The sequence below is a fragment of the Nycticebus coucang genome, chromosome 9 (assembly GCF_027406575.1).
Source record: "Nycticebus coucang isolate mNycCou1 chromosome 9, mNycCou1.pri, whole genome shotgun sequence".
NCBI classification, from domain to species: domain Eukaryota; kingdom Metazoa; phylum Chordata; class Mammalia; order Primates; family Lorisidae; genus Nycticebus; species Nycticebus coucang.
The window spans coordinates 119,827,052-119,849,414 of NC_069788.1; the positions used below are offsets into that span (position 1 = coordinate 119,827,052).

General features: G+C 41.6%; 1 protein-coding gene across 5 annotated transcripts in view; it reads left to right on the forward strand.

Annotated features, from left to right (window-relative positions):
• The window catches only part of SYNE2 (spectrin repeat containing nuclear envelope protein 2), a 424,477-nt gene that overhangs the window by 301,453 nt on the left and 100,661 nt on the right, over positions 1–22,363 (forward strand). For 4 of the 5 annotated variants that reach the window (XM_053601260.1, XM_053601261.1, XM_053601264.1 and 1 more), the window contains exons 67-78: positions 5,421–5,603; positions 6,850–6,978; positions 7,540–7,661; positions 7,816–7,954; positions 9,535–9,666; positions 11,399–11,551; positions 11,671–11,880; positions 14,293–14,394; positions 15,470–15,589; positions 15,740–15,940; positions 17,685–17,858; positions 19,533–19,664. In XM_053601260.1, coding sequence (XP_053457235.1) covers positions 5,421–5,603; positions 6,850–6,978; positions 7,540–7,661; positions 7,816–7,954; positions 9,535–9,666; positions 11,399–11,551; positions 11,671–11,880; positions 14,293–14,394; positions 15,470–15,589; positions 15,740–15,940; positions 17,685–17,858; positions 19,533–19,664 — 1,797 coding nt within the window. Of the gene's footprint in view, positions 1–637; positions 977–5,420; positions 5,604–6,849; positions 6,979–7,539; positions 7,662–7,815; positions 7,955–9,534; positions 9,667–11,398; positions 11,552–11,670; positions 11,881–14,292; positions 14,395–15,469; positions 15,590–15,739; positions 15,941–17,684; positions 17,859–19,532; positions 19,665–22,363 lie in introns of those variants that run through there. The other variant, XM_053601262.1, reaches the window with a different exon arrangement.

Here is a 22,363-nt window from a genome sequence, read left to right on the forward strand (position 1 = left end):
TCCCTGTGTTTATCTTGGCCTCAAATTTATTTCTTGGGGTAATTCTTTGAAATGCTTTATGTAAGCAGCTTGTTTGGGGAGATAGTAGTGAGTAAGAGCTCAGAATCTCAGAGCTCAGAGTCCAAATCCAGCTCTGTTGAGTTCAATGTGAACTTGGGGAAGTTCGCAGCCTCATTTTCCTCTAAATAAACAGGCTATCTTATAGGATTCTTGTCAAGATTAAATAAGGTCAGGTATATAAAGCAGTGTCTGCATATGAAGTATATAAAAAGTACTATCAGTACATTCTGGCTGTTATTTTAATTCATAACAATGAGTACTTAGAATATTCATTCATCAGAAATGAAATCGAATGTCTTTGTTTGCAAAATTGCAGATAGAGCAGAAAGGGGCTTTGGGACCATTTTATTAGGAATGGGCCTTGTCTTGCTTGGGAGGGGCAGAGATAGATACTTTCTTGCCTTTGTCATTTTGAGTAAAGCTTACTGCTCAGCTCAAAGGTTGGGATCTCCACATCCCTCTCGGGAGGGCCTGGATGACGACACTGCAACAGTGTGATTGAGTGTCACACAGCAGAAGCATGCCAGCTGTTTGCAAAGGCTAGTCCCCAGCCGTGCTCAGCAGACCAGTCAGATCTCTGACTTGTTGCCCTGTTTATCTGCCAGACACTACGCTAAGCTGAACCTGAGACACTCCAGATTGTGAGTCTCAATCACTACTGGCCACCGAATATCGATTTGCTAAATGATTGTCTGCTGACTGGGGAGACCCCATACTAGTTCCTTGATAGTAACTGGAATCCCATCCTCATTGCCACTTGCAGTGAGTGAGAGGATTTAGGGACCACCTAAAAGGCACGACCATCCAGGTGGCAGTATCTTTGTTGGGACAGAGTTTTGACAGGATTGTTATTCTGAGGGACAGGGAAAACTCTCTACTGCAAGTGACCTTGGAAGGAGGAGTTGACGCCAAAAAGGTGGGTAGAGCAAGCAAACTCCCTGGGGGCAGGAGAACCGGAGATGGGGCATATGTGTCTGGGCACTGTCTCGGCACAGTGGAGGGGCCCTGGGTCAGGGAACCCTAAGGGCAGCACCAATTTGGTGTTTGGTGTGTTTGTTTGTTTTGGGACAGAGTACCGTGGCATCATACCTCACAGCAACCTCAAACTCTTGGGCTTAAGTGATCCTCCTGCCTCAGCTTCCTAAATATGGGACTACAGGTGCCTGACACAACACCAGGCTAATTTTTCTATTTTTAGTAGAGATGGGATCTCAGTCTTGCTCAGGCTGGTCTCCAACTCCTGAGCTGAAGCAATCCACCCGCCTTGGCTTCCCAGAGTGCTAGGATTACAGGCATGAGCCGCCTTGCCCGGCCTGGCTTGGGATTTCTTATATCCACAGGGTTTGCTTTGTCCATGGCTGGCAGATGTCAAGTACAGTTTTAGGGAGTGTGCAAAGTAGGCAGACACTTAATGGCTAAAAATATGCTTCTTTGGGCTCTATTTAAAGTCATTGAATTTGTGAAACTTTGAGTTTGACACTGATAGGCTTTGAACTAACAGTTCTGTCCTGCTGTGAAGAAATAAATGACATAGGGACTGATATATAGAAGCCATCTTTCGCTCCTTTGTATAATGTAACAACATAGCACATAAAAGTTAATTTTGAAACATATAAAAACCTTACTAGCACTTTGGGAGTCCAAGATGGGTGGATCACTTCAGCTCAGGAGTTCAAGACCAGCCTGAGCAAGAGCAAGACCCAGTGTCTACTAAAATTACAAAAACTGAGCTGGGCTTTGTGGTGGGCACCTGTAGTCCCATTATGTGGGAGACTGAGACAGGAGGATTGCTTGAGCCCAGGAGTTTGAGGTTGCAACCATAGCACTCTACCCTGGGCAATAGAGTAAGACTGTCTCCAAAAAAAAGAGAGAAAGAAAAAAAATATATATATATGTATGTGTATAAACCTTAAAGTGGCCTGGAAAAACATTCCCAGTAAAAAAAATGGCCAAAGGACAGGAGCAAACAGATCATCAGTGAAGAAAACTTAAGTTTACTAATTTAATATCTGAGAAGAAATGTTTAGCCTTGATTATTAAAAACATGTGAATTAGGCTTGGCATCTGTAGTTCAGTGGCTAGGGCACCAGCCACATACCGGAGCTGGTGGGTTCGAATCCAGCCCAGGCCTGCCAAACAACAATGACAACTACAGCCAAAAAATAGCCAGGCGTTGTGGCAGGCATCTGTAGTACCAGCTACATGGAAGGCTGAGGCAAGAGAATCACTTAAGCCCAAGAGTTTGAGATTGCTGTGAGCTGTGATGCCATGGCACTCTACCAAGGGTGACAAAGTGAGACTCTGTCTCAAAAAAAAAAGTGAATTAAAGCAGCTGTTGTTTTGTTTTTATATTACATTAGCAAAATTATATTTTCCTGGCAAAACTCTAGAGCAGTGGTTCTCAACCTTCCTAATGCTGCAGCCCTTTAATACAGTTCCGCTGCTCTAGAGAAACAGATTCACTAACCAATATCTGGGGGTTCTACTTGGTGCAGTGTTTTGGTAGGTCAGTTGTCAGCATATAAAATGTTCACCTTTTTTGAGCTAATAATACCATTACTTCCAACATACCTCTAAAAACATCCAAAATGAGAAAAATAATTATGGCAGCATTGATCACAAAAATGAAGAACTGGAAACAGCTTAAATGGGTAACAGAGGGAAGTTAAATGGATCATGGAATATCAATTTGCCACTGTTTAAAATGAGAATTGTGAAGCACATGGAGACATGTGAAAATTGTGTTGAAAATGGTTAAATGGGGAAAACCAGAACATAAAATTATAGTATACTTTGTTTATAGCCACTCTAAAACCTATTTTTTAAGCTTCATAGCATCTATGGAGAGCGGAAGTACAGTGGTCCCCCACTACCCATCAGGCAGAGGTCCCAAGACCCCAATGGATGCCTCCAACCTCAGATAGTACCAAACCCCACATACACTGTGTTTTTTTGATCTGATTACCCAAATAGCTTCGGATGTGGTCAAAATGCTTAGCACTAGAAGTGTTTTAGATTTCAGAGTTTTTTGCATGCTGGAATATTTGCATATGCATATTTTGGGGATGGGACCCAATCTAAACATGAAATTCATTTTGTTTCATATATACCTTACACACATAGATGGAAGTTAATTTTATAATATTTTTAATAATTCTCTGCACAAGATAAAGTTTTGACTATGACCCATCACATGAAGTGGGGTCTAGAAATTTCCACTGTGGCATAGTGTTGGTGCTCAAAGAGTTTCAGATTTTGGAGTATTTCAGATTTTGGATTCGGGTATTAGGGACACTCAATCCGTACTAAGTAACAGGCCATGGCATGGACAGGAGGTACCCTGGACAACAAATGATTCATGTCACAGGTGGGATGGATGGCACAGCTCGAGATTTCCTCGTGCTACTAAAATATAGTATGCAGTTTCAAACATATTAATTTTTTATTTCTAGAATTCTCCGTTTATTTTTGGGCCATGGTTTGCTGGTACCTGAAACAGTGGAAAGTGAAACCAGCTGTAGTTTGCTGAGATGGAGGGGTTAAAATATACATCATTTAAAAATTTGTCTTAAGGGTAGAGTTTTCCTTGAAATTTCTCTCAATGAACGGAACTTGTTCTTAGTCATGCACTGAGTTTTAGTGTAAAGATCACAGTGCTGGAATGTGGGTCTGAATGCTGGCGCTGACTTATGTGCCCAGCCAACTGGCATGACTGTGTCCCAGGAGAGAGAGAGAGCAGACTTGAGGAATACAATGACCATGACTTACTGGGAAGCTTACTTCATCCAGCTGGTTTATTTTTAGGCTCTGTGTACCTTGGCCGGCTATATCAATGACTAAGCGATTCAGGCTCCAAATGATTTCTTCCGAGGTGCTCTTCTGATACTGTGTGGGCTTATTTAACTTGAGAAAGAGAAGGAAAAGAGCAAGGGAAGGAATTTTCAAACAGTTGTGTGGAATTCTTTTTTTATTCTTACATAACACTTGCATTGTGGCATCCATGTAAAAAGGATTAGGAAGGTGAGGAAGAAATAAAAACCAGCACCTTTTAAACACAGACTGTGTAGCAAGCTCTGGCCAAAGTACATGGATTTAACTCATGCCGTTAAGAAAAAAAAACTCTCCAAACCCTGTTTTCCTCTAAACTCTTCAACAATTGACAGCACAGAAGATTTTTGTGACCACATGTAGGGTTTTCTCCCATTCCCCAAGCAGTGGACACCAGATGAAAGTTCTCTAATTCAGGTCTGACACTAGTATCAGATAACACAGGGTTGGGACTCAGTCTCCAAGACTGTCCCCCAGCCCCAGACATTAGTCGCAAGTCTGGGCACCCAGAGCTTCTGACTGGGTTCAAGTTGGGGGTTCCATGACCCCCTCCGTATTTGGATTTGATTAATTTGCTGGAGCAGCTCACAGAACTGAGGGCAACACATTTACCAGTATATTATAAAGGATATTACAAAGGATACAGATCAAGAGATGTATAAAATGAGGTGTGGGAAAGGGGCGCAGAGCTTTCGTGGCCTCCCTCAGTGAACTGTGCTCCAGAAACCACCTCATGTTCAGCTTTCCGGAAGCGCTCCAAACCCAGTCCTCTTGGGTTTTTATGGAGGCTTCATTACACAGGCATGATTGACAACCACACAGAAATGTGGTTGGACAAAAGGCACACAATTTAAACCCAGTGAAACCCGTCTGTCCAGATTGTTCCGGCCTCTCTGTGCAGCAGTCCTTCCTCCAAGGTATAGGGCAAGACCTTCCAGGAATGAGGGTCTTTTGACCCACACTCAGATTAAAGTCCTTGCCTGAGCAGGTGAAAGGAGGACAGGGGAAAGTCAGAAAGATTCTGTCTCCTGAGGCCTAAAGTGCCCCAGCATTACAGTGGGAATTACGAGCCAGGAGCCATAGATGAAAACCAATATATACAATACTGTAGCTTATTAACTCCCGACAATGACCCTAGAGGTAAGTTCTGTTACCATCCCCATTTTACGGATTACTAGAGGTGGACTACAAAGGTGTCCATGTCTACACAGCTACTAAGTGGCAGGGTCCACAGCCAGGTGGTCCAGTTCCAGCACCTGTATACTTAACCACAGTGCTCTACTGGATACATTCTGCTGCAGTTTCCAAAATTATTTTGGAAAGTGACTTCTGCAATTAGGGTTGGTTTGGTTGCATTTCTGCAGACATGCACACGAATTATGTAGAAGTTTCTGTTTTTCTGAGATCCCTGCTATCCTGTGTTTCTGGGACTTCTCGTCTTTCCCACTTACAAGAACAAGTCTGACTTATTTGGGGGAACTATACTTGTTCAAGACCAGTACTATGAATAATTAAGTGATTTTATTTCCTAGGCTATGCTAACCGAGATTGAGCAGAAGGTTGCCTCTTTGTTAGAGAATTGCAAAGATCAGGGCCTGGGAGGTAGTGGAGCCACTCAACATGAGGCTGAAGAGCTTTCCTTGAAACTCAAAGCTGTGAAGTGCAACTTGGAAAAAGTCCAGATGATGCTTCAGGAAAAATACAGTGAGGATCAGGTAAAAAAAAAAAGGCTCTGTATAGACAAACTTGTCAGCATACATATGGCAGGCCAACTGCAGAGAGACTATACTAAGTGTGAAAGGGTTACATAGCTTAAAACTGGAGAGAAGTCCACTGGCTTTGTTATTTTTATTTCATTTTAAAATAAAATATACAGTTTTCTTATTAGGTTTTTGCTGGTGATAATGGTGGTTTCTTTGGGTTGGTTTGATGGGGTTGAGTGTACTTGCTGATAATGATGTCTCGTGTAAGGCTTCTTCTTAAAAGAAAGATATATTTTAAAGGAATGTTGTGATTACAATTGACTGGAAAATAAAGCTTGGGAGAGGGAGAGGTGGCTCATGCCTATAATCCAAGCACTCTGGGAGGCCGAGGTGGGTGGATCACCCAAGCTCAGGAGTTTGAGACCAACCTGAGCAAGAGCAAGAGCACGACCCAGTCTCTACAAAAAATAGAAAATCTAGCCGGGCGTTGTAGTGAGTGCCTGTAGTCTCAGCTACTTGGGAGGCTGAGGCAAGAGAATCATTAAACCCAAGAGTTTGAGGTAGCTGTGAGCTGTGACACCACAGCACTCTACCAAGGGCAACATAGCAGGACTCTGTCACAAAAAAAACTGTTTGCAGGGCACTTTTAGTGTTCGTTTACAGATACTTATATGTATTGATCAAAATGTCATATAGATAAACTCTCCTTATGATTTTTAAAAGCATTCTGTGTTTATAAATGCAAATGTGCACCTGTGAGTAGGATTTACTATATAAAATTTGCATCCATACCTATGAGTGGTTCCTGCTTGGGGATTTACATTCAGAGAAATAAGACTGGTTGCAGATACACAAGCCATGTGGTTCCCTTTTCATCCTAATATGTTCTTCCTTTTTAAAAATATGTATATTTTAGACATAGGGGAAATATGAAATTATAAGCATCATATTGTTTCCCTTCTTGATATTTTAAAAATGTTGTTCTTAAGGTAAAAAGGCAATAAATTTCCTTGCTTTTAGTAATTCATTGGCTGAATTAGGTTGAAGAAATAAAATAATCGCTTCACAAAGGTAGCAGTTATTGAAGTTGTTATGAAATAAGTACATTAAATCATAGTATATAATTATAATAAGTTACAAAATACCATCAATACTTTATATAAAAATTATCTAGCACATAGTCTCCATTATCAGAATTGAGATAAAGTTCTTTTTTTTTTTTTAAATAAATAGTCTGCCTTTGTGAACTTTTTTGCAGCATCCTACCCTTCTAAAGAAACCTTCAGAGAATCCGAAAGTCCTCCAGCCAGTTGACCTGCCTGAGTTGGAATCTACTGCAGCTGAAAAGCTGCAATTTAGCAGACAAAAAGATTTCCAACAGCAACAGGTAATTTCAGCCCCCATTAGTTGCAGGACAAGATTAGTTTTCTATAGGGAATTTGGAATTTTCCTTTGGACTAAATACTGAACTGCCATTGCAACATCAGCTTATGCGATTGGATGCAAAGTGTGATATGTGGGGTTCGTGTGTGTTTAGCAGCTCGATTCTGAGCATTGACTATAGTACTTGCTTTGCTTCACCTGCTACCACTGGGGCTACTCTAGCTTTGCTCCTTTATACGCTTACATCTTCTAGTAAACTAAGCAAGGAGCTTCAGGGCAAACTTTTATTATTGCAACTCTGCTTTGCCTGTTGTTTCAAAATGTGTTCATATCTTTTTATTAATTTTCTGTGTGTATAATATAGATGAAGTAACAGTTATTGTATGAGTATTTTAAATAGGTTTTTGAGAGGTAAAAATGAGTAAGAACAAGGAAGCAAGAAAGAAAAATAGAAAATAATGTTTGAGGAAGTGGTTCAAAATTAGATTCTCTCCACAGAAGAAACTCTTGGGTATGAATTGAAAAAATTGATTGATCAGACCATCTGAATCTTGTACTTTTATAGGTCCTGGAGTTAAAACCAGTGGAACAGAAAGATTTAATCAAATTCATAGAATTTAATGCTACAGAAAGGTGCCCCCCGCATTGCCAACATGATAATGATACAACTCAGGAATCATCTAGGAGGTAAAACATTTTACAATAGTTGTACATTCATTGGTTTTTATGGTTGGTAAAATTAAGAATGTTTCTTTAAAAATTGCTCATAAGACATTGTATAAATGCAGCATAAAAAATTTTATATTGATTATTCTTTTCATCTTTTGTTCTTCCTTAAAAGCAACCAGGCATCTAGCCCAGAAAATGATGTTCCAAACGTGGTGTCACCCCAGGGCCAAACTGGGGACAAATGGCAGTATCTGTGCCATGAGCTGTCGTGGAAGGTCAGGCTGCCTCCGCCTGAGCCAGGGGAGCCTCAGGTCAGTGTGCGTCCTCACATGGTGTAAACAGCCTCTTTATCTTTGAAGACTTCATATGTTCTGCATTATGTAGCACTTTATTTTCAGAAAGCAAAGACGCCACATGGGTTTTTCACTTGGCTGATCCAAATCTGCCTTCGGGGTCTTCCTTTCTGCTCTCCATCACCACGGGCTTCACAGATCATAGTTCTTACTACAGTATCTGCCCGTCTGTATTTCCCATCGCACGATCTGAGAAGTAGGCACACATCTGCCTGGTTCACATTTGAGTGCCTAGCACAGTGCCCAGGGACCATCACAGACTCCATTACAATTTGTTGAGTGAATAATATGTTTTAAAAAATGCTTTTTGAACTTAAACGGTACTATATGAGTACCATGCACTCATCAAAAGTTTCTCTGGAATCTACTGTGTGCTGGCCCCCGTGCCAATGCCACCTGCCAATCAGTGTTCCCTCCAGCACACCTTATCACTGCCATTGCAGGTTTTAATCAGGCTGACCTGTTGTGCCCCTGTCACTGACTTTCTCTCCAAACAGGGAGCAGTTGAGCAGAATAGCACTGTTGCTCACAAGTCAGGCTTCTGCCTTCAATTGCACAGGCTGACCACCTGGGCAGAGGTTGCCCAATCTCATTCTTAGTTTTCATCTTTCCTGCTAAAAACCTTACTTGACCAATTAAAGTTGGATCAAACTCATTGGTTGGGCTTTACCCATGGTTTCTCCTTCTTATAGAAACCGTGACTTCTTGGGCGGCGCCAGTAGCTCAGTGAGTAGGGCGCCGGCCCCATATGCCGAGGGTGGCGGGTTCAAACCCAGCCCCGGCCAAACGGCAACAAAAAAATAGCCGGGCGTTGTGGCGGGCGCCTGTAGTCCCAGCTGCTCGGGAGGCTGAGGCAAGAGAATCGCGCAAGCCCAAGAGTTAGAGGTTGCTGTGAGCCGTGTGAGGCCACGGCACTCTACCCGAGGGCGGTACAGTGAGACTCTGTCTCTACAAAAAAAAAAAAGAAACCGTGACTTCTTTCAGAGTAGAGCTTCATTCAGTGGTGCTTTCCCCAAGCTGGGTCCTCTCTCACCCACCCTATTTATTTGTTAGTTTACTAGCTTGAGAAACTAATTTAGTCTCCCTTCTGAAATCACAACTCATTTTTAATACTTACTTAGCTTTTCACTAACAAATCAAGATGCGGGTCCTTATCTAGAAGTGACTTGTATTCTATTCTAAGAGTTAGCTGTACCAGGAGTCAACTAGTAAATAAACTAATAATTAAGCAACTAACTTTCTATCATGAATATCATTGCTGCTAAAGTGGAAGACAAGTGATTTTATTTCTCAAATTATGTTCTTCCCCTCATTTTGACATGTAAATGGACCCTCAAGTGTCTAAGTATAACCAGTCATGACTTTTCAAAGCTGTCTAAAATATTTAAAATTTAATTTATTTGTTCTTATAAATGATAAGATAGACAAAACCTCTCACCAAGAAGGTAACTTGGGTCATGCTAAGGCATTTTTGCTGTTTACATTAACAACAGCAGGGGCTCCAGCTCTCATTAATAGGGTTTCCCTTTGTCAAATAGGTTGCCACAAATAAGAGCATTCTACCCAGTGTGAGCATGTACAATCTCAGATACCCAACAACTGAAGAGCTGAAAGCCTACACCTGCCAACTCGAAGACCTGCGCCAAGAAGCAAATAACCTCTGGACACAGGTAGAAGCTGTGTGCTATGTGTTTTCTTCATTGCAACAATATAGAAAAAGGAAGATTGGATTTCATCATTGTGAATTGGTCTCAAATTTCTTCATTGAACAAGTAATAGAACACATAATGGAATGAATCCTAGAATTGCCATAGAATTCATCTTTCTTGCCAACTCTGATAAGTTCCGTGGTGGCTGCTTAGAACCATATGTGTAAAGGATTCTGAATCTGAGCCCAGGGTCAGCAGGAAAGAGGGTAGTGGTTGATGGGCACCCGTCTGCATTGGTGTCAGGTTGGAGAGTGTAAGGAAGGAGGGTGGGAGGGAGTATGGTCACAGCTTCCAACCGGCGGAAGCTTCATTCCGGGATGGTGTGCTGGGTAACATGAGGATCCATCAAGGGGACAACAGAAAACGGCCCAGGTAGGGCTGATTACTAGCTGAGATGTCCTCCTAAACGACTTGTAACTAGTCAGGAAATCAAAGTGATTGTGGGTAAAGAAAAAGAGTTCCAACAGCTTATGCCACAGCAGACCTGTGGCTCCCCAACTCACCAGGGCACAACTGCACAGCACTGGGGGTCCCTCTGGAGTTGCACATCCAGGGAGGCCCCAACTCTCACAATCAGCTCACAAGTGACACTCTACCTCCCCTTGCTCAGCAGCCTATCTCTGTCTTTGACTCTGTACCTCCTTTTTTTTTTTTTTAATTAAGGGATAGGATCTTGCTGTGTCATCCAGGCTGGAGTGCAGTTGCCTTATCATAGCTCACTGCAGCCTCCAACTCAGGGGCACATATGATCCTCCTGCCTCAGCCTCCCCAGTACTTAGGACTCCAGGCACCTGCCACCATGCTTGGCAAATTTGTTTGCGTTTTTTTGTTTGTTTTGTTTTTTGAGTTTCAGTAGGTTGTACAGGCTGGTTTTGAGCTTCCAGACTCAAGTGATCCTCTTGTCTCAGCCTCTCAGAGTATTGGAATTATAGGCTTGAGCCACCACGCCAGCCTGTACCTCCTCCTAATCAATACCTTTTAGCCTCTCTTTTGCATTTCCTTTTCCGTCTCCTAACTATGTTTGATTCCCCACTTTCTCTTACATCTTACATTAAACTGTGCAGGGCAAGGAGCCATGAGAGGAGGGACAGGATAATGTCTCCAGCACCGCACTTTGACCAGGATGTCCCTGCTGGGAGTCCTTCATCCACCATCCACCTTTTAATTCCACTTAGTAGTCAGATAAATCACCTAACACTGAGTTTTCAAAACTCATTTTTCTCAGACTTAAAAATCTTATCTGTTTATTCTGGTACCCAGTTCACAAAATGTTTGAAACAGCCTATGTCTTAAAAAAAAGCCTGTCCAGGTATGATGACTCATACCTGTAATCTGGGAGACTGAGGCAGGTGTATTGCCTGAGCTCAGGAGTTCAAGACCAGCCTGAGCAAAGGCAAGATCCCATCTCTACTAAAAACAGAAAAACTAACCAGGCCTTGTGGTGGCTACCTGTAGTCCCAGCTACTTGGGAAGCTGAGGCAAGAGGATTGGTTGAGCCCGAGAGATTGAGGTTGCTTTGAGTCATGATGATGCCAGGACACTTACCCCAGGGTGACAGAGTGAGACTCACTCTCAAAAATAAATAAATAAGTAAATAAACAATTAAAGAAAACCATAAATTATAAACTGTAATGGATTAGGAAGCAAGGAATCCTAATGATTTTTATTTTTTTCATTTCTCCTGTTGATATAGGAAAACATGATGGAAGAAACATATATAAATTTGGATAAAAAATTATTTGAACTGTTTCTGACCCTCAGTCAGTGCCTGGGCAGCGTGGAGGAGACACTGCAGTCTCCAGGGCTTTTCCGAGAGGACGTTTCTGGGCAGCAGGTGCACTACGAGGTAGGTGCTTCTGCCAAGCCCATGTGTCGGCCCTTAGAGCAGCAAACAAGCCATACCAGGCCAAAGCCTGTTGAGGTCAGAGCCTGTTTACTATGTTTTTCTTCCTTTCTGCTTTGCAGACACTAGCTCTTGAGTTGAAGAAACTTTATTTAGCTATGAGCGACAAGAAGGATGACCTTTTGAAAGCCCTGACTTGGCCTGGCAAGAACAGCAGCTTGCTCTGTGAGTGTTTTGACAAGCTCCAGGCCTGCCTGGAGCACACGCAGGCTACAGCAGCCTATAGAAGCAAGTCCCTGAAAGCTGGCCTCGACTATAACTACAGTTATCAGGTATGTTTCCAAGCACAGTTGGCACTATTTTAAGTTACAGCATGGACCCCTAATTTCCATTAATTCCTGTCAGTTCAACTCGACACAAATAACACCAATTCAGTCCATTTGCATTGAACCGAGGGACCCTGGGAGGCCAACACCAGCCAGCCCTGTGCAGGGAAAGACAAGGGTGTGGCCCCTCCCTACGGTCTTCACAGGCTTTTATTAAAATCTCAGGCATACAGAAAATACAGCACAGTGGAAAGCTTCAGTCAAAGCTTAAAAGTAATTTTCTTTAACTGAATGACTTAACTCTTAACACATACTGTTTACTACGCTCTGTCTTGCCTTTTTCTTATCACTGCTAAATACGACTTATGCTGTGTCTAGTGAGCATGGCGAGCAGTGATGCTTAGCTTTCTTCCGTCCAGGTCACTCTGTCTCTAGTGCCTAGCACTTTTAACCCTCTGCTGTATCCTACAAATTCCTATTCCCATGCCTTAATAGAAATTGCTACATACAATGAGGTTCTCCTGTCACTCATGGTTATGAATTTTTTAGAGTATTCCTTTTCTTGGAAAGAAAATTACACTTAGGGCTGGGCACAGTGGCTCACACTTGTAATCCCAGCACTCTGGGAGGCTGAGGCAAGTGGATTGCCTAAGCTCACAAGTTTGAGACCAGCCTGAGCCAGAGTGAGACCCCCGTCTCTAAAAATAGCTGGGTGTTGTGACGGGCACTTGTAATCCCAGCTACTTGGGAGGCTGAGGCAAGAGAATTCACTTAAGCTCAAAAGTTTGAGGTTGCTATGAGCTACGACAGTACAGCACTCTACAGAGGGCAAGAAAGTAAGACGCTGTCTCAAAAAAAAAAAATGAAAAAAGAAAATTACCTTAGTCATTTAAATAATTGTTATAGGGGATAATTTGTATTTAATTTTTTTTTTTTTTTGAGACAGAGTCTAACTTTTTCACCCTTGGTAGAGTGCAATGGAGTCATAGCTCACAGCAACTTCAAATTCTTGGGCTCAAGCTATCCTCTTGCCTTAGCCTCCCAAGTAGCTGAGATTACAGGTGCTTTCCACAATACCTGGTTTTTTTTTTTTTTTAGAGATGGAGGTCTTGCTCTTGTTCAGGCTGGTCTTGAACTTGTGAGCTCAAGCAATCCTCCTGCCTCAGCCTCCCAGAGTGCTAGGATTATAGGTATGAGCCACCACACTAGGCCTTAAATTTCTTTCTTTTTTTTTCCTTTTTTGGAAAGGACTCTGTCTCACTTTGTCCCCCTGGGGAGAGTGCTATGGTGTGCATAACTCACAGCAAGCTCAAACTCTCAGACTCTTGGGCTCCAGTGATCCTCTTGCCTCAGCCTCCTGAATAGTTGGTACTATAGGTACCTGCCCCAACACCTGGACAGTTTTTTCTACTTCTAATAGAGATGGGATCTCACTCTTGCTCAGGCTGTTCTTAAACTCCTGAATTGAAGTGATCCTCCTACTGTAGTCTCCCAGAGTTTGTAGTTAAATTTCTAAGCCAGGAGGAGCCAATGAAGGTTTTAGCAAAGCAATGACAGTCCATGTACACTTGAGGAGGGTTGGTCTGGCAGTTGTCTACGCGGAACTGGAGAAAGAGACTCTTGAGGCAAGTAGATGAGTTGGGAATCTGCTGAAATTGTCTGATGAAAAATAAAACAGAAACACCTCTTGTGAATGAGTCTTACCTATAAAAATGAAGCTCGAACCTGATTAAGCTTCTAGAATCTGAACAAAACAGACACAGAGGAAGAAGAATATGTGGAAAAGTACTGTGGAGGTGCGGTCTGCCAAATCCAGACTGTGGGAAACTACACAACAGATCACAGGGTTTGTTTTTTTGTCCTCACAAATTCAAGAAACAAAAAAGAGAGGTGGAAGGTCAGCCTGCAGGTTAAAAGAGACTTAAGACTTGTTAATCCAGCATGACACATGGACCTTGTTTTGATTTTCATTATCACAAACCAAATAGCAAAATTATAGACAGAAAAATGTGAATCCTGTCTAGATAGTTAACCACCCTGAGGAATTATTATTGATTTGGAGAGGAGTGTATTGTAGTGTTTGTAAAGGGAGAAATCTTTATCTTTTAGAGATACATACTAAAATATGTGCGGTTGAAATGATTGGCCATCTGGAATTTGCTCTGAAATTGTCTTCAGTAGGGAGATTAGGTATAGGCAAGAGAGGTGCAGGGGAGAGGGACAGAGAGAAGGGCAGCCACGAGTCAGTTATGGTCGAAGCTCAGTGATCGTAACATGAGGATTTCTCTATTTTTTTACATGTTTGAAATTTCAAATATCACAAAAATTGGGAAAAAATCAGTGAAATATTAAAAAGGCAATGAAAGGCCTAAATGAGATTACTCAGTTTCCTGCATTTATCTTCTTTTTTTTATACAGAATGAAATAAAGCGATTATATGATCAACTTATTAAGAATAAGATGTCTTTGCAGCAGTCTTTGAATGAAATTAGTGGCCAGAGTATTGCTGAACAGCTTCAGGTAATCAAGTCAAGATAATTCAAACCGACCTAACCTTGGACCATAGAGACTAGTGTGTTAGCTGTGCTTCTGCACCACTTCCCTCTGTGATCATGGCGAGGCTTATGGAAATAAATAAATAATGAAAACTATTTGTGTTGAGCTTTTAAAATCATCCCTTAAGTAAGTACTTGCTGCACCACAACCTGTTAAAACGACAAAAGACCATTTTCACCTATCAGCCTCACAAAAGTTTAAGTATACCTAGATTTGGAAAACAAGACTTTTCATTTCCTAGTAGGGAGTGCTAATTTGTCCAGCTTCTGGGGATCAGTGAGCTATATATCCGAATTGTGAGGATACATCCTCTTCCATCCAGCAGTAATTTGACTTCATTTTTTTTAGCAAATATTCATTGAAGATTTGCTGTGTTCAGGCACTGTTCTAGGTGCTGGACTTGTACTCTTTCTAAGGAAATAAGACAAGTATATAAAGATAAATAGAGTAGAACCTCTATAAGTCAACCACTTAATGGATTCTAATAAGCTGGTGAACGTATGGTTGTGGTCAGCATAAGGAACTAGGCCTACTGAACTGATAACGTGCGTGTGGTGCATGTCCAGTCTATTAGGTCAACTTGAGAAGGTGGTCAGTGTAGGAAGGTGTCAGCTATGAAGGTTCTATTGTGTTATCAATATTCCAGGAGGGATCTAATGGCTCTACTTGAATTAAAAACTATGAAGAGCCCAGAAATCCATTAAGAGCTGTTACTAAAGCAGCATGCACCCTTACAATGGCATACAATGTGTCTGTTTCAAAGCAGCCAGGTATATGTGCCCTGATTTGGACGGATGCTAAAGAACTGGTAAGGAGTGCTGACCTCGGGACAGCATGGTGTGGTGCATTTCATAGACCGTAAATATGTGCACATACACTTCCCCTGATATATGCATGGAATTGGGGGACCTGAGCAAAGGGAACTGAACTTTCATTTTTCTCTTAATTCCTTTCTGTACTGTTGAATTCTTTTTTAATGAAAGTGTGTACATCTCTCACTTACTAGAGGGTTTTCCTTTCTTGTATCATCTCTCCTTAGAAAGCAGATGCACACATGGCGGAGCTGCAGAACTCCGAGAGCCGAGTAGCCAAACTGAGAGACGAAGGGGAGAGACTCCATCTACCTTATGTTTTACTCCAGGAGGTTTACAAATTAGAGGTATGCCTGCATAGCAGAGGTTCTCTCAGCACTATGCTTGTAAGGAGTGAGGCTTTTTGCTCCCGCCCAGAGAGTTCAGATTTGTTCTTCATTAGCGTTATTTTCCTGGTTGGATGACCATGCTCTGTGCACCTGCTCCTCTCTTCCCAGGATGTACTTGACAGCATGTGGGGCATCCTGAAAGCCAGGTATGCAGAACTCAACAGCCCTTTCATCACTGAGAGCCAGCAAGATGCCTTGCTGCAGGGCATGGTGGAACTAGTTCATATTGGAAAGGAAAAGCTTGTTCAGGACCACTTACAACAAACCAAAAGTAAACTTGCTTTACAGGCTCAGATACAAAATTACAAGGTAAGACCACGTGACCTCTTCATAGCTCATCATAAGATTTTTCTGAATGTAAACAGGAAGTATCCATTTTCTTCTTTGGTGAAATACACAGCTTTCATTCTTTATTAAACATCTGTAAGAGGGTTAGAGTAGGCCAGAAAGCCAGGTAAACTCTAGGAATAGGTTGGTGAATGAAAAGAGACACAGTTCCTTATTGTTACAGAGCAATTTATCAAGATGTAGCACCGAAAGCTTTATCAATGAATCTTCAAACAAATTTAAAATTAAAATTAGGACACATTCTATGAGAGCACTTAATAGAATAAATTGACTTAAGGAGTATAGAAAAGACTTTCTTGAGGACTGCCATCAAAAGGAAGATGTATTACTACTTGACAGCAGTGGTTTTAAACCAGTGTTCTGTGGCAGGGTCTTGAGTGTGCCACGACAATTTGTAAAGATTATTAATGAAATTATTTTCAGAAGAAGTTCAAAGCACGGTAAGTATATTCCTTTTTTTACCCTTTTTTTGTATCAACATATTTTAAGTGTGCCATAGAAGCTTAACTATAGGTTCAAGTATGCTGTGAGATAAAAAAGATTGAAAAAACCCTGCTATATGGTGTAATATTACAGTAAATCCTTCCTTTTTTATTCATTGAATGAAAACCTCTTGATTACCAACTAAAGATATTCAGTAACCTACGTGCTGATAATAAAAAATGTATAAGACATTATACCTTCAGCAAGGTCATAATCTCTAGAGCCTTTGGAAGGTAAAGCGTAGTCTCAGAAAAATTGAAAGATAAATATCACATAAAGGGTGGAGAGAAAGAGGATAAAATAATGTTAATTATCTATAGTGTGCATGCTTTTGTAAGCCTTTCTATGTGTCTGTCCTTTTCAAGGCATAGGAGAAGGGATTTCTGCAATGTGCAGCCCCTCCAAATAACTTACAGAGGCAGCAGGCTACAAGTGGACAAGAACCACATGAAGTTAAGCCTTCCTCTTAAAAGGGTCATAAAGTACAAATATGGGAACCTTTATGTACCAGAATTCCTAGAAATGCCCATCAGCTAATTCCCCTTATTTAGCCATTTTGTTGAATAGAAGGTAGAGCTAGGGTTTAGGAGCCCTGTCTGTGAATGTGTAGGCACATCAATCTAACATATTGTCTTCAAATTCACCACGTTGGCATCTGTCTTTAAGACAGCGGTTCTCAACCTGTGGGTTGCGACCCACAGGAACTATATTAAAGGGTCGTGGCATTAGGAAGGTTGAGAACCACTGCTTTAAGAGATGAGGACTCGTTGTGTTACCCAGGCTGGCCTAGAACTCCTGGGCTGAAGCCATCCTCCTGTCTCAGCCTCCCAGGCAACGGGGACTATGGGTGTGCACCACTGTGCCTGGCTGGCATCTATCTTTTTGTAATGTTTTTAAAACTCAAAACAACTGACATAGAAAAATCTACCTAAAAATTAAAACTGACTAACAATAATGTTTGCCATTTAAAATAGATTATTTTGTGGAAAATATTACTTAAGGATAACATATCTTTATAATTTGTTAGAATTCCTTTAGTGTTCAAAGACTAAGGGATCCACTTCAATTTGCTTTTTGTTTTCTCACGTATTTGACTCTACACAAGTGTCCTGGGATTTTTGGATTTAAAAACATAAATCAGTGGGTAAAAATTTGAAGTAACTTGATTTTTAAGATTTTCACAATTAATAAGTAAATATTAAAACCTTTTCCATCTTTATAGGGTTTCTTCCAGAAGCTTGTTGCTGACATGTTGTTGATCCAAACATATTCTGCCAAAAGGTTTCCTTCTTTATTGCAAAAAAGAAAGACATTTTGGGCAGAACAAGTAGCAGAAGTGAAATTGCTAGAAGAAAGGTCACAACAGTGTGGCATGAAGCTGCAGAGTTTGTTGCAGGTACTTGGGTTACTGAAACTTTGTACTTAAGATGGGAATTCCTGATTGTCAACAACCACCTCCAGTGTTGAAAATAAGTATCTGGTTCTCTTTAAGCTATAGATAAATGGGTACATAAAGAGCGAGGAATGTGGATGCCCGATTAGTTCTGATGACTACACCCTGAAGGAGAGATTGGGTGGACTTTCTCATACACAAATTTGAGAGGGTACAGCATCTTTCTGCCTTTTAGGTTTTATGAATGAATAAGCAAAATTGTAAGCACTGCCAAAGTCAGTTGGATGCAACAGTTAGTGGTTCAGAAACTGTACTCCCTCAAGAGAACAGGCCCAGCTGTTCTGTTGTTCAAATGGATTTGTGACAATCTTGTCTCAATTCTAAGAAAAAAATTAGGCACTCATAAAGCTTTCTCAGTTTTAACATTTTCCCCTCTGATTTATTAAACTTTTTGCAGCCCATATTAGCATACAAGGTAAATAAAAAGGAGGGAAATATTCAACCTGATAATGTAATATGCTAACAAAATTTATTTTCTAGTTAGTGCATCAAATTGATATTTATAATAATATTTCATGGTGTTTTGAAAAAAAGACTCCATGGGCCCAGTGAGAGCCCAGTAAAAGCCAAGTGACCCACTATGTGAGTAGTCATGAGACTAGTGGGATCATTTTTCCAACAGGATAACTTAACCACTGATTTCACATACTATCTTAAAATTCATCAGCCACGTTGGCATTTGTTTATTTTTGGGGGGGTGAGACAGAGTCTCAAGCTGTCGCCCTGGGTTGAGTGCCGTGGTGTCACAGCTCACAGTAACCTCAGACACTTGGGCTTAAGCTATTCTCTTGCCTCAGCCTCCCAAGTAGCTGGGACTATAGGAGCCCGCCACAACACCCAGCTATTTTTTTTGTTGCAGTTGTCATTCTTGTTTTAGCTGGCCCAGGCTGGGTTCGACCTAGTCAGCCTCAGCGTCTGTGGCTGGCATCCTAACCACTGAGCTACAGGCACTGCCCTACAAATGATTTTTAGTGTCAGCAACTTGGCTCTGTAGCATGCTGGGACCCTTGCGGTAGACATCCATGGAAATGGAGGGAATGAGGACAAAGCAGGCCAAGGCAATCACAGGTTGATTGTCTTATCAACTTACTCTTATCAAGCTGTTTTTGCCCTCCTCGCTCTAAGCGCAAACCTGCCTAACATTATCCTCCCATGCTACTGGGGATGCGAGGATGATGTTAGGCAGGCTTGTGCTTAGAACAGGGACGGCAATAACAGCCTGATAAGAGCGTCTGTTGGAAAAGGCTTTAAAGGTTAGCTCTTTGCATTTCCAAATAAAATAGACTTTCGTGGTGCTCTGAGTCTCTGCAGAGGTTGCTAAGAACGTCCTCTAACCTAATGTATTACTCCCTTAGTCTTATTACCCAGTCTCACAAGGCAAGCATAGAGCACTAATTTTATGCCAACTGGATTTTTAAAAACCATGTTCTCAAATTGTTTTCTGTTAGACACTGAGCTCATACTAGCATGGATTACACCTCTCAGAAATATTTGAAGTCGGTGCTTTAATTTTGTGTGCTCTCAATGTTCATTTTTGTTTTTATGATTAATTGTGTCATTGTCTAGAACCAATCCACAAAAGGACTCCCACTGACTTTAATGTTCTTAATTCTCTAGAAATGGGAAGAATTTGATGAAAACTATGTATCTCTTGAAAAGGACCTGGAAATTCTCGTATCTACATTGCCCTCTGTGAGTTTGGTGGAAGAGACAGAGGAAAGATTAGTGGAAAGGATTTCATTTTACCAGGTATTTTGGTTCTATTTCAGTTGTCAGTGGCATAATCCATAGCACTCTGATTTTGAAGATGAATGATTTGAATTGAAATGGATTGCTGTTCATCACGCAACTCACTATCAGAAATGTATTCAGGGAGACTGCAGATTAGATCGTGAGCTCATCAGCATGGCCACATCTGGTTTGGGATTGAGGACCTTGGTTTGAGCCCTAGCTCCATCACTTACCACTTTTGTGATCTTACTACCTCTAAGCCTCATTTGTAAAACAAATTATAATTATAGCTGTCTCAGGAGGTGGATGGCTGTGGACTGCCAGTATAGACATGAGCTGAAGAATGGAAAGAACTTTGTAAACCATGGGCCCCTAAATCTATATTTGGTTTTATTACTACAATAAAGTCCTGATTGGACATAGCCTATGAGACAGACAATAATCTGTTACCAGGAACAGGCGTGGTGACTCACGCCTATAATCCTAGCACTCTGGAACGACCACTTGAACCCAGGTAGTTCAAGACCAGCCTGAGCAACAGCAAGACCTACCTCCATTAAAAACTGAAAAACCAGCCAGGTGTTATGGCTGGTGCCTGTAGTCCCAGCTACTCAGGAGGCTAAGGCAGGAGGATCACTTGAACCCAGTTGGAAGTTGCTGTGAGATATGACACCATGGCACTCTACCCAGGTGAACCAGTGAGACTCTGTCTCCCAAGAAATAAATAAATAATAATATAATAAAAGATGTTTATAAGAAAAAAATTAAAAACTAAAATTAAAGAAAACTGATACCTGCCTTCAGCATCATAAAAAGAAATCAAACTTTTCAATTCTTCTTGTGTAACTTTTAGTATATTATTGTCAGTCTACATGTCTCCAATTTTGATGCCATAGGAAAAAGAAAACTTTAAAATGGTCTTTAACTGGCACTGAGAACATAACCAACAAGATAAAACAAATTTTATATCTTCACAGGAGAAATAGAAAATGCTTTTTTTAAACATTTGAATACATACAGTCAGAATATGAGTTATGTGGGCAGAGGTAGTTATCAAATAATCAATTTTAAAACTTCAAAAGGAGGTTTATTCCCTGAATACATTTGATGGAAAATGAAAGCAGGAAATGTGAGGCAGGGCTCTGCTATTCCCTGGGGGCATTTTAGCCCCTATAGGGAACATTGTCCAGAGACAGGAATATTGTTCTGTGCTCCAGGTGCCTGAAAAATTACCACCAGTCTCGTTACCACTTTATTATATTGAGCCTAACTCTAAAGTAAATCTGGGTCCTCTGGGGTGGGGGCTTCTGTTTAATTTGTTATTAATCTAGGGATACAGAAGGTGCCATCTGAACAGATGAAAGAATATAATTGAAAACATAGTTTTTAGGGCGGCGCCTGTGGCTCAGTGAGTAGGGCGCCAGCCCCATATGCCGAGGGTGGCGGGTTCAAACCCAGCCCCGGCCAAACTGCAACAGAAAAATAGCCGGGCGTTGTGGCGGGCGCCTGTAGTCCCAGCTGCTTGGGAGGCTGAGGCAAGAGAATCGCGCAAGCCCAAGAGTTAGAGGTTGCTGTGAGCCGTGTGACGCCACGGCACTCTACCCGAGGGCGGTACAGTGAGACTCTGTCTCTACAAAAAAAAAAGAAAACATAGTTTTTAAAGAATCATTATATTAAGAAACAATCTAATTCTTAGCCAACTTAATATAAGCCTGATTATTTCCTACCAAAGTGACTGCATCTTTTAAAATGTGAGTATGAAGCTGGGTGTGTTGGCTCATGCCTATAATCCTAGTACTCTGAAAGGCCAAGGCAGGTGGATTGCCTGAACTCAGGAGTTCAAGACCAACCTGAGCAGCAGCAAGCCCCCATACTGTACCTGTAGGCCCAGCTAACTAGGGAGGCTGAGGCAAGAGGATCGCTTAAGCCTAGGAATTTGAGGTTGCTGTGAGCTATGATGCCACAGCACTCTACCAAGGTGACAAAGTGAGACTCCGTCTTAATAAATAAATAAAATGCAAGCATGAGTCTATTACATTTGAGATAATAAATAGAAAAGGAATTGTTCTGAGACTTTTATTTTATTTTTTTTTTTTTGTAGAGACAGAGTCTCACTATACTGCCCTCTGGTAGAGTGCCGTGGCGTCACACGGCTCACAGCAACCTCTAACTCTTGGGCTTACGGGATTCTCTTGCCTCAGCCTCCCAAGCAGCTGGGACTACAGGCGCCCGCCACAACGCCCGGCTATTTTTTTTGTTGCAGTTTGGCCGGGGCTGGGTTTGAACCCGCCACCCTCGGCATATGGGGCCGGTGCCCTACTCACTGAGCCACAGGCACCGCCCCGTTCTGAGACTTTTAAATAAATTTGCAAAACTTTGGCACATCTTTTGAGTGTGAGACATAACCACAAGGGGGACTCTACCTAACAGAATCAAATATTTTGACTTGGTTGATTGTACCCTCACATTAACCTGAAACTCTAAAAAAAATCTATTTCATAGATATGAAATGTATTAACAGGAGTGGGAGGTGGGGGCACGTTTAGTGAAAGTGGGATAGAGTTAACTCAGGCCAAGGCTGAGATGACACGGCTGGTCTGGTTGGTTTGGACCTGCATGGCCTTTGCCTCATGTCTCCCAGTCTTGCTGTTTTCTGAATTTAGCTTTAACCAAGAAGTGTATATCTTGAGTAGTTTAGGATAACTGATTTGGGAAGT